Genomic DNA, 13,879 nt, shown 5'->3' on the forward strand with positions numbered 1-13,879 from the left:
GTTTCACGGAAAATATGGGTTATTTTCTAGCATTTAAAATTCTATTCTATGGTATAGCATGCTAAAGTTGCTTTAGGGCGTAACAGGTAGAAAAGGTAAGATTGCCTCGACGATAGCCGAAGCAAAAGATCCGATTGGTTGAACCGGACCACAAACGCCACTCGATAATTTTAAGCCAGCGCACAGGTACACTGGGTTAGTTACGTTTCGCAAACAAACTAACCCAACGTCGGCTAATCCCTTGAGACCGTTAACTACGCATTAAATACAAATGACTCCCTTTACGATTCCCCCATTTACATCAGAACGGCTAACGAAATATGTTTACATTCGAATCGATCTATGTACAGCAACTTCAACGTGTGCGATATACATATTACAATATGCGGCGTTTGCGTTTCTTTAAATAAAATAACCATAGAGTGTCTGATGATACCGTTCTACATATGTATACTAGAGTACCTACATCCTTCGTATTGTCCACTGTTTAACGAAGAAAGATGATCGATACACGGTTCGTCATCGGATCGGGATTACGTTAAAATTACCAGGGTCTTGTCAAGGTTATGATAATCGATCCGCGATGGATACGAATCGAACGATCGAGCAACGTTCGGACGTTTCTCGGAAGGTCGTATGGAAAAAAAGAAGAAGCTGGTACTGGTTAAATGCGACGGCTGAAATTCAACAAGTGCCTCTAAAACTTGAACAAGAAAGGATAAACGAGTGAGCGAGTAACATCCAATCTCTATTACGTGCGTGACGCGACTGCCGCGGCTGCCGCGACCGATCGTGCCATTCGTGTCGTCAGGCGGAGTGGGGACGGAACGGTCTGGGTTAGATGGCGGATGGTGGGGGATAGACGGTCGGTTAGGATCGGGCGGGTTCGCGGGCACTCGGACAGTCTCGGCTTCTGGTTTCTCCCGCGGCCGCATAAGCGGTGTCAGCGTGTGCGCAGACCGGCTGCGCAGCAGGCGTGTGCGTTGTCCAGATTCTTTGTGCCATTCCTGGCATACCAAAAACAAGAGTGGTGACTGCGCTCGTATTTACCGGGGTGCAACGTTGCGCGCTAATATTACTGTGCGAATTTTACTCGGTGTGCAAAAGGCTCCGCGCGCGCGCGTCGCCACGTCAGCTCGCCCAGTGGTAAGTACATTAAAGAATATAGTGTCGAAACGTCCTCGAAAGACCGCGTCTACTCGTCCACGCCCGTGTGTCCTAGCGGCGTCGTCCCACACAGGGGCCGCGCACCGAACGGATTCGACAGCAGCGACGACGGCGAATATACACACACCGTCGGACACCGACAGACCGACAGACGTACAGACGGACGAAAAGGAGCGAGAGACAGAGGGCGATAGACGCCTCGCGAAAGAAAGAGACCGACCGACGAACCGGCAGTGCGATAAAGACAAATATTACGTGGAAAAGAGAACGTAAGCGCGGACCAAGTGCGTGGATAATCGTGTACACGAGCGACGTTATTCTGTCGATTGTGATCCCGAGTTAGTAAACGATACTACCGATTTCTCGGTGATTTCCTCGTGTGTCCCGCGGTTGTCAGGTTTGTATTTCCGGTGACCGTGATGTTCGTATTGCTAGCTCCGTGTTGCTGCCAGTGGTGATATTGCTCTTACATTGCTTTCGAAGAAAGAGAGAGATAGATAGAGAGGGAGGGGGGCGGAGGGAGGGAGAGAGAACGCGCGTAAGACGGAGATAGAGGGAATCTGGCTGCGAGCGTGTATGTGCGTGCATATGTGTGTCCGTGCACGGACGAGCGAGCGAGCGAGAGAGGTTGTGTTTCGCGGACGTAGGGGGGGAGGGAACGAGAGTGATAGAAAGAGAGAAAGAGCGAGAGAGAGAAAGAGAGAGATGACACGATGGTAGAATCAGTTTGATAAACGAAGAGTACGAGTCGTGCCGTGCCGGTCTATCGCATCTAACTCTGTAGTTCGGTGGTGCATCAGCGCATCCATGCATCGGTCTTTGTCCGACTGTCGCGTGTTTACGAGCGTTGTGTCAGCTGTGTGTCAAGAGAACGCAAGTACCGTGTATGTGGTAGCAAAGTGTCTGCATTCTCTCTGACAACTCGGTTCGTCTCGGCTCGGCTCGGCTCGGCTCAGCTCTCAGCTCAACTCGGCTCGGCTCGGCTCGGCTCAGCTCAGCTCGGCATACAACACACTAGACACGGACACGAGACCCGTGTCGCGGAGGTTAGGACCAAGTGTGATTCGCGTTTGCCGGAGGTGGTGGTGGTGGTAGTGGTGGTGACGGTGATGGTGGTGGTGGTGGGCTGCGTGCGTTTCCCTGAGAAGAGCGCGCCACGACAGAAACGCGTGCTTCTGCTTTAGTGTGTTTGCGTTCTGCACGGTCCGCTCGCTCTCCTGCTTCTGGTGAATTCGTATAGTGAATTATTGATCCACCGCAGCGTATGTGTGGGGAAAAACCGGCCGAGTAATAGAGAAATTCGCCGAGAATAGGAAAAACGTCGGTCGGACCCGTCACGTCGGAAGAAACGTTGAAAGATATATATACATATATATATGGTACCGGTCTTGTTTTGAAAACTGTGCGCGGGCGCGCGCGCGCGCGTTCACGCACTCTGCCGCACATATATAATGCAATTTACACTCGAGCTCTGAAGGTGGAGCAGCAGCACCGGCAGCGACAACGCCGACGACAACGCAGATTTATTTTTTCCCTCGAGGCGGGAACGATCCAAGTGTATTCGCACAAATTTCATTAGTTGCAGCAGCGTAACGCGTGTCCACGTACGCGTCTCTCTTTCCCTTTCCCGTCATTCTCGAATGTTCTCCATCTCCTTTCGTTCTTCTTCTTTCCCGGTCCCTCTCTCCCGCTCTCTCTTCCTTTCTGCTTCCCCTCCTCCTTCTCCTCCGCCTCCTCCTCCTCCTGCTCGCTCTTACTCGGTTCCCCGCTCTTTCTCCATTCGCGCGTGTTACATGTGTGTGTGTTCTCTCCGTCTCACTCTGACTGCGTTGCCGTATATCGCGTGTGCGTCAACGGAACGAAACGAAACGAAACGCGGGAAAAGCTCTCGGCGCGAAATACACGTTTCGCGGCGAGTAATGTAGACGGTGTTTTTTTTAACGTGACACGCAGTGTGCGTTCTCGGTCCGCGTACGGCCAGTGAATGCGAAGTGTAGAGATACGTGAAACACGGATTATCGAGAAGGTTGCCGACAGAAACCCGTCCGGGGAAAAAGCGTTGTCGTCGTCGTAAGACGACGACGGCGACGACGACGACGACGATCTCGCGGAAACTACACTCGTCGCGGTAAACTCTCGGCTCGCCCGGCCTTCGTCGTCGTACACCGTTTCGCGTCTCGATAATCCAGGACAAGAAAAGCCCTACCTTCGCCACCGCGACTTGGATGGATACTGTGCATTATTTCTGGAGTGAGTTTCTCTTTTAATCGTGTGCCTCTGTGCGCGGATGTATACGCGCTTGCATGTGCCTACCTGTGCGATTGTGAATGTACCTGTGCATTTGTGCGCGACGAGTGCCTTGTTGTACACAGATAGTTCTTTTTTTTTCTCTCCTTAGGTCCATTCGACGTACAACTTAACGGTCGCGTCGCGTCTCGCGTACCGTCGCGTCGCGTCGTGAACGCTCGCCCGTCGGAACACGGCGTTGTTCTTCTCGTAGACTTTTTTATGACTTTTCACGCGCACGTACGTAGCAGTTTCGTTTTCAAATCAATGACTTTCCTCGTTCTATACGACGTTCTGTTCGCCGTCCCTTCGATAAGGAGAATTTCTGCGTTCAAAAAGTAAATTTAGGAACGATAGGAAGGACTGTCGTCGTTCAATTTTCATTGTTTACATCGCGGATCTTTCTCTCTCTCTTTCTCTCTCAGCCGGAAAAGCCAGTGAACAGAAAACAGAAATGCTGAAAAACCAGCCGAAAGTCACGGTTTCAGCAACGCGTACACGCCGTGCAGCGCGATTTGTTTACCGACCGACGAACGTTGTTTCGAGTTTCGTGCGATGTTTAGCGAGAGCACACGGTCGCGAACGATCAACGTCGCTGGAATATTCGAGTGGCGGCGACCAGCAGAATGGCGTTATCGCAGTAGGTTATCAAAAATAATTCCTAGGTGACATGGAAACACGCCATTACATAAATTTAATCAGATACTTGGTTTGCTATCGCGGCTGGGTGAGCCGTACGTTCAGGTATACACTCTTCGGAAAAGGTTTTCGCCGTCGATTATGCAGAGCACAGAGATTTCGGGTTGGCATTGTAATTGAGCCGTTTATTTTGAAAGTGGCATATATATAATAATATAATATATAGTATAATATAACAGCCATTTATATTTATATAGCGATATTTATTATCATATATTTATATATGACCCGTTTATTTTGAAAGTGACATAAGTCACTTTGTTTTTAACTTGTATTTGTTATCTCAGAATACTGATATTTTTCTCAGTATAAATAATTTCGTATAAACATTAAAAAAATCACCACTTTTCATCACGGTGAAGTGACTTGAGCCACTTTCAAAATAAACAGCTCAATTGTCGACTGCTGTCCTGTCATCTGTACATCGACGACGTTGACACTGTCCATGATGCAAGGTTAACAAAAAATAATGGTACATCGAAGTAGGTTTTTCGGGGTTTTCTTTTACCACATGAGAGCGTGGCAGGAGAATACATAGCGTTACTCTGAAATAAATTTCTTCGAAATTACACGAATACGTTTCCTTCACTCTTTTTTTCTTCCCGAACGAACTTTGGCGTCGGATCGAAACGTTTTATTGCCGGACGAGCAATAGTAGTCATCGTTCTGAAAACAATATCACGGGGAACTTGAAACGCGTATTTCCAGTCAGCCGTTAATCGCGTTCGACGACATAAAAATCCATTTCTCTTTCGAATTTCGCAACAATCGAATTCTTTTTCATCGTTTACACTCCGTGCCTGTGGCATCGTCGTTCTTGCATCGACGTGCAATAGTCTGCGATTTCTTTTTGAAACGATCGACCACGATCTCGACGTTTCACTCGATTTCCGGATTATTTAACACGTTGAATGCCATGCCGGTTTTACAGAAATTGCCCGTGGCGCCGCGATGAATTTTCTTTCTATGTGATACATGTAATGTTGAAATATTATCTGCGATAGATAAGTTACAGTGTGTAACCATGTTTGATATGTTAATTGCGACAGGGGTCACTGTTCGAATCGACGATGGTAATGATACAAAATTTTAGATATTGACATTTGTTTGAAATTATATATATTTCTATCAATTTGGGCGCGCCGGTCACCGGTGGCCCCCATGGCGTCACCGCCAAGTTAACACTATGCCGTCCGATGGCACCACGCTGGTGCCATGCAAAAACTATCCGTTGTATGCCGGTGGTACCACTTTGGTGCCATTTTAAAAAACTGAAATAACATTTGAACTATATTTCTTGGGTGTTAAAAGGCAGCAAACTAACTATAGCGTCGTGCTTATTTAACTAAGAATTAAGTACGAAAATTCTTGGACGACTTATCTTAATTTTAGGAATTTATATTACCGCCATCATCGAAATTTTTGTTAAAATCTAAAATTTCCAAGCTATTATGCCGGCGTCGAACAAAAGAATCGTATCTAAGATCTGCGGACTGCATAGTATTTAAGCGCCGGTCACCGGTGACCCCCGTGGCATTCAACGTGTTAAAATCGTATGCCTCGGAGAATTAAGGATATCGAAGTGAAATGAAGCAGACGCAACCCGCCATTTTAAATCGTCATTCTCGATTCACGTTTCCAAATATGATTTCCTATTTTTGGCGTATTCGATAAGTCGCGTCTAAAAGTATCGCGCACAGAAGGTTTTTTAATTGGAGAACGCTTCGAATAGGACGAGAAACGCGCGAAAGAGTTTTCCTCGATTTAACGTTGCCAAAAGAAGCTTTGCGTTTTTACAGTGTTCGACGATGGATTTTCAATTTACGTATACGATTTTCCACATACCCAGTGTCGCGGGAAAATTCCGACGGAAAAATTAAGCGCCGGTCGCCGGTGACCCCCGTGGCATTCAATGTGTTAATACCTATAGATAATAACGACGATAACGTTAATGCATACAGATACATATGTTCGAGCCGGTGAATCACCTGTTTTCTATCGAATTAGGTACGGCGTTCAAATTTCTCGAATAATTGGTCGTTGTCGCGACATGTAACAAGGTATGCGAAGACTTCGAAACGATGATTTCGAAGTTGCTTAGGTCGGAGAGTAGCTACTATGTGTATGTACCTGCTTACATAGCCGTCGAGAGCGTCGCATCGGACGTTTGTATCGAATTGCACGAATTACGAATAGAAGGTGATCCACAGTGTTGGCAAATCGACGATTGCAACTGCAACTTTCGGAAGCCGCAAGAGCGTCGCGTCATGGTCTGGGTTAGGTCGAGAGTTGAGAGTTGTTAATCACCGTGCGGGTCCGATGCGGTGCGGTGCGGTGCGGTGCGGCGCGACGCAACGCGGCATGCATTTGCATCGAGTCGGGCGGGCCAGTTAAAAATCGCCGGTTCCTCTCGAAGCTCGCGATAGCTATCGAATTTTTAACTAGTCGGATAAAATCTTCGGTTCCCGTTCGCGAGGAACGATACCGGTTAAGTAGCAGGTGCAACAACCGAACAACCGTATGTTTCATCGAGACGGTTCTGCCCTCCTTCTCCTACCTCTTCTCCTCGAACACCACCACGAACACTACCGTCACCACTACCGCTGGCCCTACCTCTACCTCTACCTCTACCTCTACTTCTACCTCTACCTCTACCTCTTCCTCTACCATACCACCACCACACTACTACCACTATCATTACCATTGCCATTACACCACCTCCACCTTTAGCACCGGCTCGGTCTCGTTCGGCGAACAGTTTGTTTTTCTTCCAAAGGGGGAAACGACGCCGTGCACGCGCGCGCGCTCGCGCTCGAACCGCGGAACCGGTAGCGGCGCGGCGGCGGTAATCGGTAATCGATGAATTCGATATTCGTATCACCTTCGCTAAACGTGCCTTCACTTTCTACGCCCGATAGTGGAGTTTTATCGTTTTGCCTTATCGAATCTTGTCAAATATTGAAACTCGGATAACATCGTTTCCTTTCGCCAACTAGCGTCTTTTTTTTTTTAGTAAAAATTAATATACAGATTATCCAGTTACTCGGCGGAAACAGCTAACCGATTAACAAGGATACACAATTTAATATTCTTTATGGAGTTATACTATATTTTTGTAGTATAACTCCGTGAAGAATGTTAAAGTCTACTATATAAAAATATAATGTATGGAGTTATACTATATTTTTATAGTATATTTTAGAGTTATATATTAGAGTTATACTATATTTTTATAGTATAACTCTATAAAGAATATTAAAGTCTACTATAAAAATATAGTATAACTCCATAAAGAATATTAAAGTGTGTATAGTATAACTGAAGTGTGTAGTATATAGTATATGGAGTTATACTATATTTTTATAGTATAATTCTATAAAGAATATTAAAGTCTACTATAAAAATATAGTATAACTCCATAAAGAATGTTAAAGTCTACTATAAAAATATAGTATAACTCCATAAAGAATATTAAAGTGTGTATGGTATAACTGGAGTGTGGTATATAGTATGTGGAGTTATACTATATTTTGATAGTATATTTTAGAGTTATATATTAATACTATATTTTTATAGTATATTTTAGAGTTATATATTAGAGTTATACTATATTTTTATAGTATAACTCCATATACTATATACTACACTCCAGCATACTACACTACTATATTTTTATAGTATAACTCCATAAAGAATATTAAAGTGTGTATAGTATAACTCCATAAAGAATATTAAAGCGTGTATAGTATAACTCCATAAAGAACATTAAAATGTGTATCCTTGTCATAAAAATAAAAGTGTTGTATTTAAAGAAACTATGAAGGAAATCAAACCTGTAATACACAGAATAATTACAGTAACATGCACACTTTTCGGATTGCAACAGCTAACTGGTTAAATAGTCTAGCATTTACTCGAACCTTTACGCAAACCGTATCGTACCTTCGCTGTATTACAAGCGAGATCGGATCACAATTCCGACTAAAATGTTGATTGGCTGATTAAACTCGCAGAGAGTGCAACAAATATTGAATACACGATAGAATCGTAATCCGACACTAGTAGTACAGCAGTACCGATGGCAATAGTGATGGTAGTTGCGGCAGTGGTAGCGGTAGCGGCAGCAATGGTAGAGTGTGGTAGTAGCAGTGACAGCAGCTAGACTCATTAAACCGAGGCTTCTCGCGATATAAATAGGACTTCTTGTCCCGTTGCGCTACGGAAGGAGCAAATAGATTATCGCGCTTGCACCGGTCTTTTTGCTCTCTTCTTTCCTTTTCCACTTCTCCCGTTCGACCCTCTGCCTCTGCCTCTGCCTCTGCCTCTGCCTCCCGTTGCTTTCTTTCGCAGCCCGTCACTTTCTATTTGTCGTAGACGATGCCAAATTGTCAAGTAACTAAAATTACCTTCGAAGGTGTACGCTCGCCCTTCTCCTTTTTTCCTTTCGGCGTCTTCTCCTCTAGAGTTACTCCTTTGCCTTTTTCCGTGCGCTCGGCACTCGTTGGTTCCTCGAATAGCAACGTTTCTCTCTTAGCTTGAATCGAAACTGTGCGCGCCGTTCACTTCTTGAGATCGTCGCGATCTTTGCTCTGTTTTTTCTTTTTTTTTCTTCATCTATTCTCGTCTCTACGTATATCCACGTGGCTATATGTATTTTTAGCGGAGACCAGGTTAAATTTGAAAAGTTTCGAGCAACCGTTTTCGGAATTTCCGTCGTTGAAATATATATTTCGAATTTTGTTGAAGGGATCCTATCCGAACTACGAATACGCACGGGCGCGTGTGCCGGCAGCTTGGTTTCGCGTGTGTATGTATTTCCGAATGGCCGCATAAATCCCCGATAAAAGCCGCAGAAAAAGTTGTCGTTCCCTAGATCGATCTGCGAAAGGTCGAACGTTAAACCGGTGGAACCAGCTTAACCGAGCACCGATCAGGTCAAAGGTTTTCAGCAAGACGATCTGCTGTTGCGTGGATACTTGGACGACGAGAAATAATCGTTCGGGACTAGCAACTGTCTAATGTACAGGGGGTCCCAAAAATGTCTCGTAATCCGAAAGTAGGAGATTCCTGAGATCGTTTGAAGCAACTTTTTCCTTTGCGAAAATGCAATCCGCGGCTTCGTTTACGAGTTATTAACGAAAAACAGTGACCAATCAGAGGCGAGATCATTTGGCGCGCGACGGCCGAGCCAATGAGCGGAACTGGCCTCCGTGCACTCGTTGGCTGGGCCGCCGCGCGCCAGTCGAGCTCGCCTCTTATTGGTCAGTGCTTTTCGTTAATAACTCGTAAACGAAGCCACGGAGACAATTTTCGCAAAGGAAAAAGTTGCTTCGAATGACCTCAGGAACCTCCCATTTCCGAATTGCGAGACATTTTCGAGACAACTTGTATGATATAATATAATATAACGAACGCGCTAAAAAAGTACAATACGATTAGTATTGGTTGTTCGGAAAGTGTCAACTGTCATACGAGATCGAGCCAGTGAAATACAATACACTCCTGTCCATAAGTACATGATATTTTCTTTGATTAAGATAGTTCTAGCTATGAATTTCTTCATTATATCCGAAGAAATATAATTCCGTTTAGCTCGTAATAATACCTATGAACGTCTCTCAAATTTTCGATAATTCCCCTAAATTTCTCCGTCTAGCAAAGTCTAAACGATTTTCACAGTTTCTCTATGAAACTTTGAATTATTTAAAGGACTTCAATATAACGAAATCAATGAATTTAGTATTGCCGGATGTTACCGAACACGTAACCGAAATAGAATACATACATATTGTAGATCGTTTCATAGCATTAACCCTTAGGGAACCAAAACTATTTCCAGTTTACACACTGCCAAGTCCAGACTGTTTTTTTTCAGACGAAGAGAAATTTTTCACTGAAAATTTTTGTATCAAATATAGAGAAGAGATATTCGTTTTTTTAATAAAAAAAATGACGTGCTCGGCCGCCTCTCTACGTTGGCGACAATATCGAACGTTGAATGGTTGCATCAAAAAAAAGGTCGTCGAATCCCTTAAAAATGAACATTGATTTTAGGCAATCGCGCGATGCCAAGGAGTCACCGATATATTCGATCCAATAATAATAATAATAATTTATCGCACGTTTCATCGCGCGAAGGACAATTTTCGCGTGACATTTCGTTGTTGAAACAAATGTCACGTACACGCGTTGATTTTTATCGCGATTCTCCGCGCCGTTTATAAAGTCGGGCTCGTGCGCTGTGCCGAGGATCGAGAAACGAAACTTTTTTTTGGCCTCTCGTTAATAGTGTAAAATTGAAAGTAGTAAATTAACCGACGACCGGTTTCACGCGGGCAGACCCGCTCACCCGTGGAAATTTCGTCGATGAAAATTGCGAACACGCTGCGTTACGCGCCGATACGTATCGAATCTACTCGTTTGTCCACGTTATAATATTTTCACGGCGTTCCGATCGCAGCCTTTGCAATCGACGTTAATAATCAAAAATTCTTTACTAGTTGGCAATAGCTTTTATTAGAAACGGTTCTATGTATAGAAATAATTCAGTTGTTCGTGATAGTGGTGTTCGATCGTTGCCAAGTTTAATCGTTATTATTATTTTTTATTAACGAGCTTTATAAGTTCTAGCGTAGGTTCAACGGATGTTGATCAATAGAAAATTCGAGACGCTATTAGATATTGGACATCATGGATTTACAGGGTGTCCCGAAAATGTCTCGCAATCCGGAAAATGGGAGATTCCTGAGGTCATTCGAAGCAACTCTTTCCTTTGCGAAAATGTTCTCCGAGGCTTCGTTTACGAGTTATCAACGCAAAACACTGACCAATGAGAGGCGAGCTCGGCTGACGCGCGGCGGCCCAGCCAACGAGTGCACGGAGCCCAGTTCCGCTCATTGGCTCGGCCGTCTCGCGCCAAATGATCTCGCCTCTGTTTGGTCACTGTTTTTCGTTAATAACTCGTAAACGAAGCCGCGGATTGCATTTTCGCAAAGGAAAAAGTTGCTTCAAATCACCTCAGGAATCCCCTACTTTCGGATTGCGAGACATTTTTGGGACACCCTGTATGTGTACAAAGAATTCACGCGGTGATACATAATGTTCTAAGAGACGGCAGAGAAATGTCGAAGAGATCTGGATGGTCGCTCGGTTCGTTCGCAGTTCCAGCCACAATTTTCACGGCACTTTCAGCTTGAAAGGTGCTAATTTGGACTCTCAAACAATCGATCACGCCGTTTATGGTCTCGAGTATAAAGAGTAAATACGCAATCGTAGTTTCGCGTGAGCAGCGACAAGAGTTCGATCTAGCACATTACCGAGGCGGACATTCAATTTGTGGAACAACAAATTGCCGAGAACAGAACTTTCAAAGTACATAGCTGGCCTTTTAAACTCGCTCGAACGCCGCATCGACGATCCGAGGGGCTTTCGATGCTCGAAGTTTCGCTCGGATGAAATGTTCGGTAAAAGAGAGAACGGTAAACTTTGTCTAATATCCGAATCGGGGTTATATTTTTCGCGATGCGGATCCATGTCGATGCGATGTCGTGTTTTCTTTTTTTCGATAAATAATATTTAGTTATTTAGCATTCGCCTCGTTGGTCATCGTCGATTCGCATCGGCTAGTCCGCGAGCAACCGGAAGCAGAAGTTGCACCGCACAACAGCGAGCCGCGCCGCGCCGCCTCGGTTGTTAGCCCAGTCGTGATTTACCGTTTCGATGGCCGTGGCCGGTTGTAAAAACGCCCGCTCCTCTACCCCTACGGTGTTGTGCGTGCACTCGTATTATCCTCGTGAACAGTGTATGCTTGCGTGCTCGCGCGAGCGAGAGCGATAGGTTGTGTGTACACGACGCGTTATGATCGTTATTACGAAACGAGAGAAAATGTTTCTGGTAGTAATCGATACTCGATATCCGGTAATAAGACGGCCGATAGAATACGTGGCATGGTCGCGACAGATAGCTACCTACCGACGAGAATTTATCGGTATACCGTACATATACTGTAATACATATTGCATACGGTACACGGTATACGCTATATGTATACACGGGGTGTACTGTATATACGGTGCACGGTATAGAGATTGGTGTACGTACACGTATCTGTTCGGTTCAGCGCAGAGAAACGTGTGTGCATTTCAATCGCGTGATTGAGAACGTGCGCGGGGTTGGCTCCCTCTCCCCGGGGAAGTTTCACGGGTCAGAAAATCATGGGGTGGTTTTACCACCTGGCCACTGCTCTCTCCCTCGTGCTCTCCTCCCCCGTAGAATGTACGCGTACACAGTCACGATTCCCCTCGCGTTCATCCCGTCTCGTCTCGTCCCGTCCCGTTCCGTCGTCGTCGTCTCTCTCTCTCTCTCTCTCTCTCTCTCTCTCTCTCTCTCTCTCTCTCTCTTTCTCTCTCTTTCTATCTCTTTCTATCTCTCTTCGTCTCTCTCTCTCTCTCCGCATCTACTTTTCCCTTTCGGAAATAATGCAGCACCCCACTGCAGTTTGTCTGCATACCAATCGAGCCACAATCACGCGATTTCGATATAGGGTATCGGCCACCCAATGGAAAATGAAGCTTGTTTAGTACTTCTTCTGGCTTGGATCTGGCTTCAACGAGTCCCGTTTCTGCCCCGTCACCGTTTCGAAATCCGACGTCTGAAACAAATACGCACATTTTAACCCTCGCGCGGCCAACGACCAACCGCTTCTACGTTTACTTGGAAGTTCTGCCGCCGTGTCTACCCGGCATGATAAGGCAAAATCGCCTCGGCTACCCATTGTTTAGGCAGTTTTATATCTATACATACGTACACGCTTTGAGAAGTAGATTTATGCAAAGGCTTTTTAAGCAACTAAGTTTCAAACCTGTCCATGCGATTGTTGTGCAACCGACACGTCTACTTTTACAGTAACGGAACAATAGCATATCGTATTTAGACATAGACAGAGAATCGGCGAATCAGCAGTTTAATCAAAAGTAATATTTATAGTCGATACAAACCCAAATTAAGTTTGAACAAAAAGTCAACGAATTACAGAAAGACAAAACATTGTGGACACTACCAATAACTGCTAATTAGTATTCGGTATTGCCGCCTTTGTTGCAATTATGGTCTCTCTAGTCGTCGCGGCATATCATTTATAAGATATTTATAAGATAGATCTATATGCTATAAAGATAAATGTTAAATAAAGCTTAAACATTGAAATTACGATGCTATATCGCCTTGACTCCCCATTGTTTAGGCACTTTTATACCTATACATACGTATACGCTTTGAGAAGTAGATTTATGCAAAGGCTTTTTAAGCAACTAAGTTTCAAACCTGTCCATACGATTGTTGTGCAATCGACATCTACTTTTACAATAACAGAACAATAGCATATCGTATTTAGACTGACAGAGAATCGGCGAATCAGCAGTTCAGGTGAACAGTTTATGTAAACGCTACACGTTTTGAATTTTGTGACATTGACTGCAAATGTGTCTAATTTATCGCTGTTGCCAACCAATCAAAATACATAGTAGTAGTAGTTTTGTCGATTACGAGTAATTTTTTATGATCGAATTATATGTATAAGATACATATCTCTTAGTTATTTTACTATTTATTTAACGTTGTAGGGGCGGATTAATACAGACAATAATTACAAATTACTACGATTATTACAGTATGTTGCAATTGTATCGATGATGCTCGTCGGTGTGCAAACTGGTTTTATGCAATGGTG

General features: G+C 44.5%; 1 protein-coding gene across 4 annotated transcripts in view; it reads left to right on the forward strand.

Annotated features, from left to right (window-relative positions):
- The first annotated feature begins 929 nt into the window (after positions 1 to 929).
- The window catches only part of scalloped (TEA domain transcription factor 1 homolog scalloped), a 218,434-nt gene continuing 205,484 nt past the window's right edge, over positions 930 to 13,879 (forward strand). Inside the window, exon 1 of one of the 4 annotated variants that reach the window (XM_076523254.1) lies at positions 930 to 1,146. Coding sequence is in view for 1 of the 4 variants with exons in the window: in XM_076523256.1 (XP_076379371.1) it covers positions 3,393 to 3,417 (25 nt within the window). In the remaining 3 variants the exon portion in view is untranslated. Of the gene's footprint in view, positions 1,147 to 1,232; positions 1,565 to 1,766; positions 3,418 to 13,879 lie in introns of those variants that run through there. The other 3 variants (XM_076523255.1, XM_076523256.1, XM_076523253.1) reach the window with 3 other exon arrangements.

This window comes from Megalopta genalis, chromosome 6, assembly GCF_051020955.1.
Source record: "Megalopta genalis isolate 19385.01 chromosome 6, iyMegGena1_principal, whole genome shotgun sequence".
In the NCBI taxonomy this organism is placed as follows: Eukaryota; Metazoa; Arthropoda; class Insecta; order Hymenoptera; family Halictidae; genus Megalopta; species Megalopta genalis.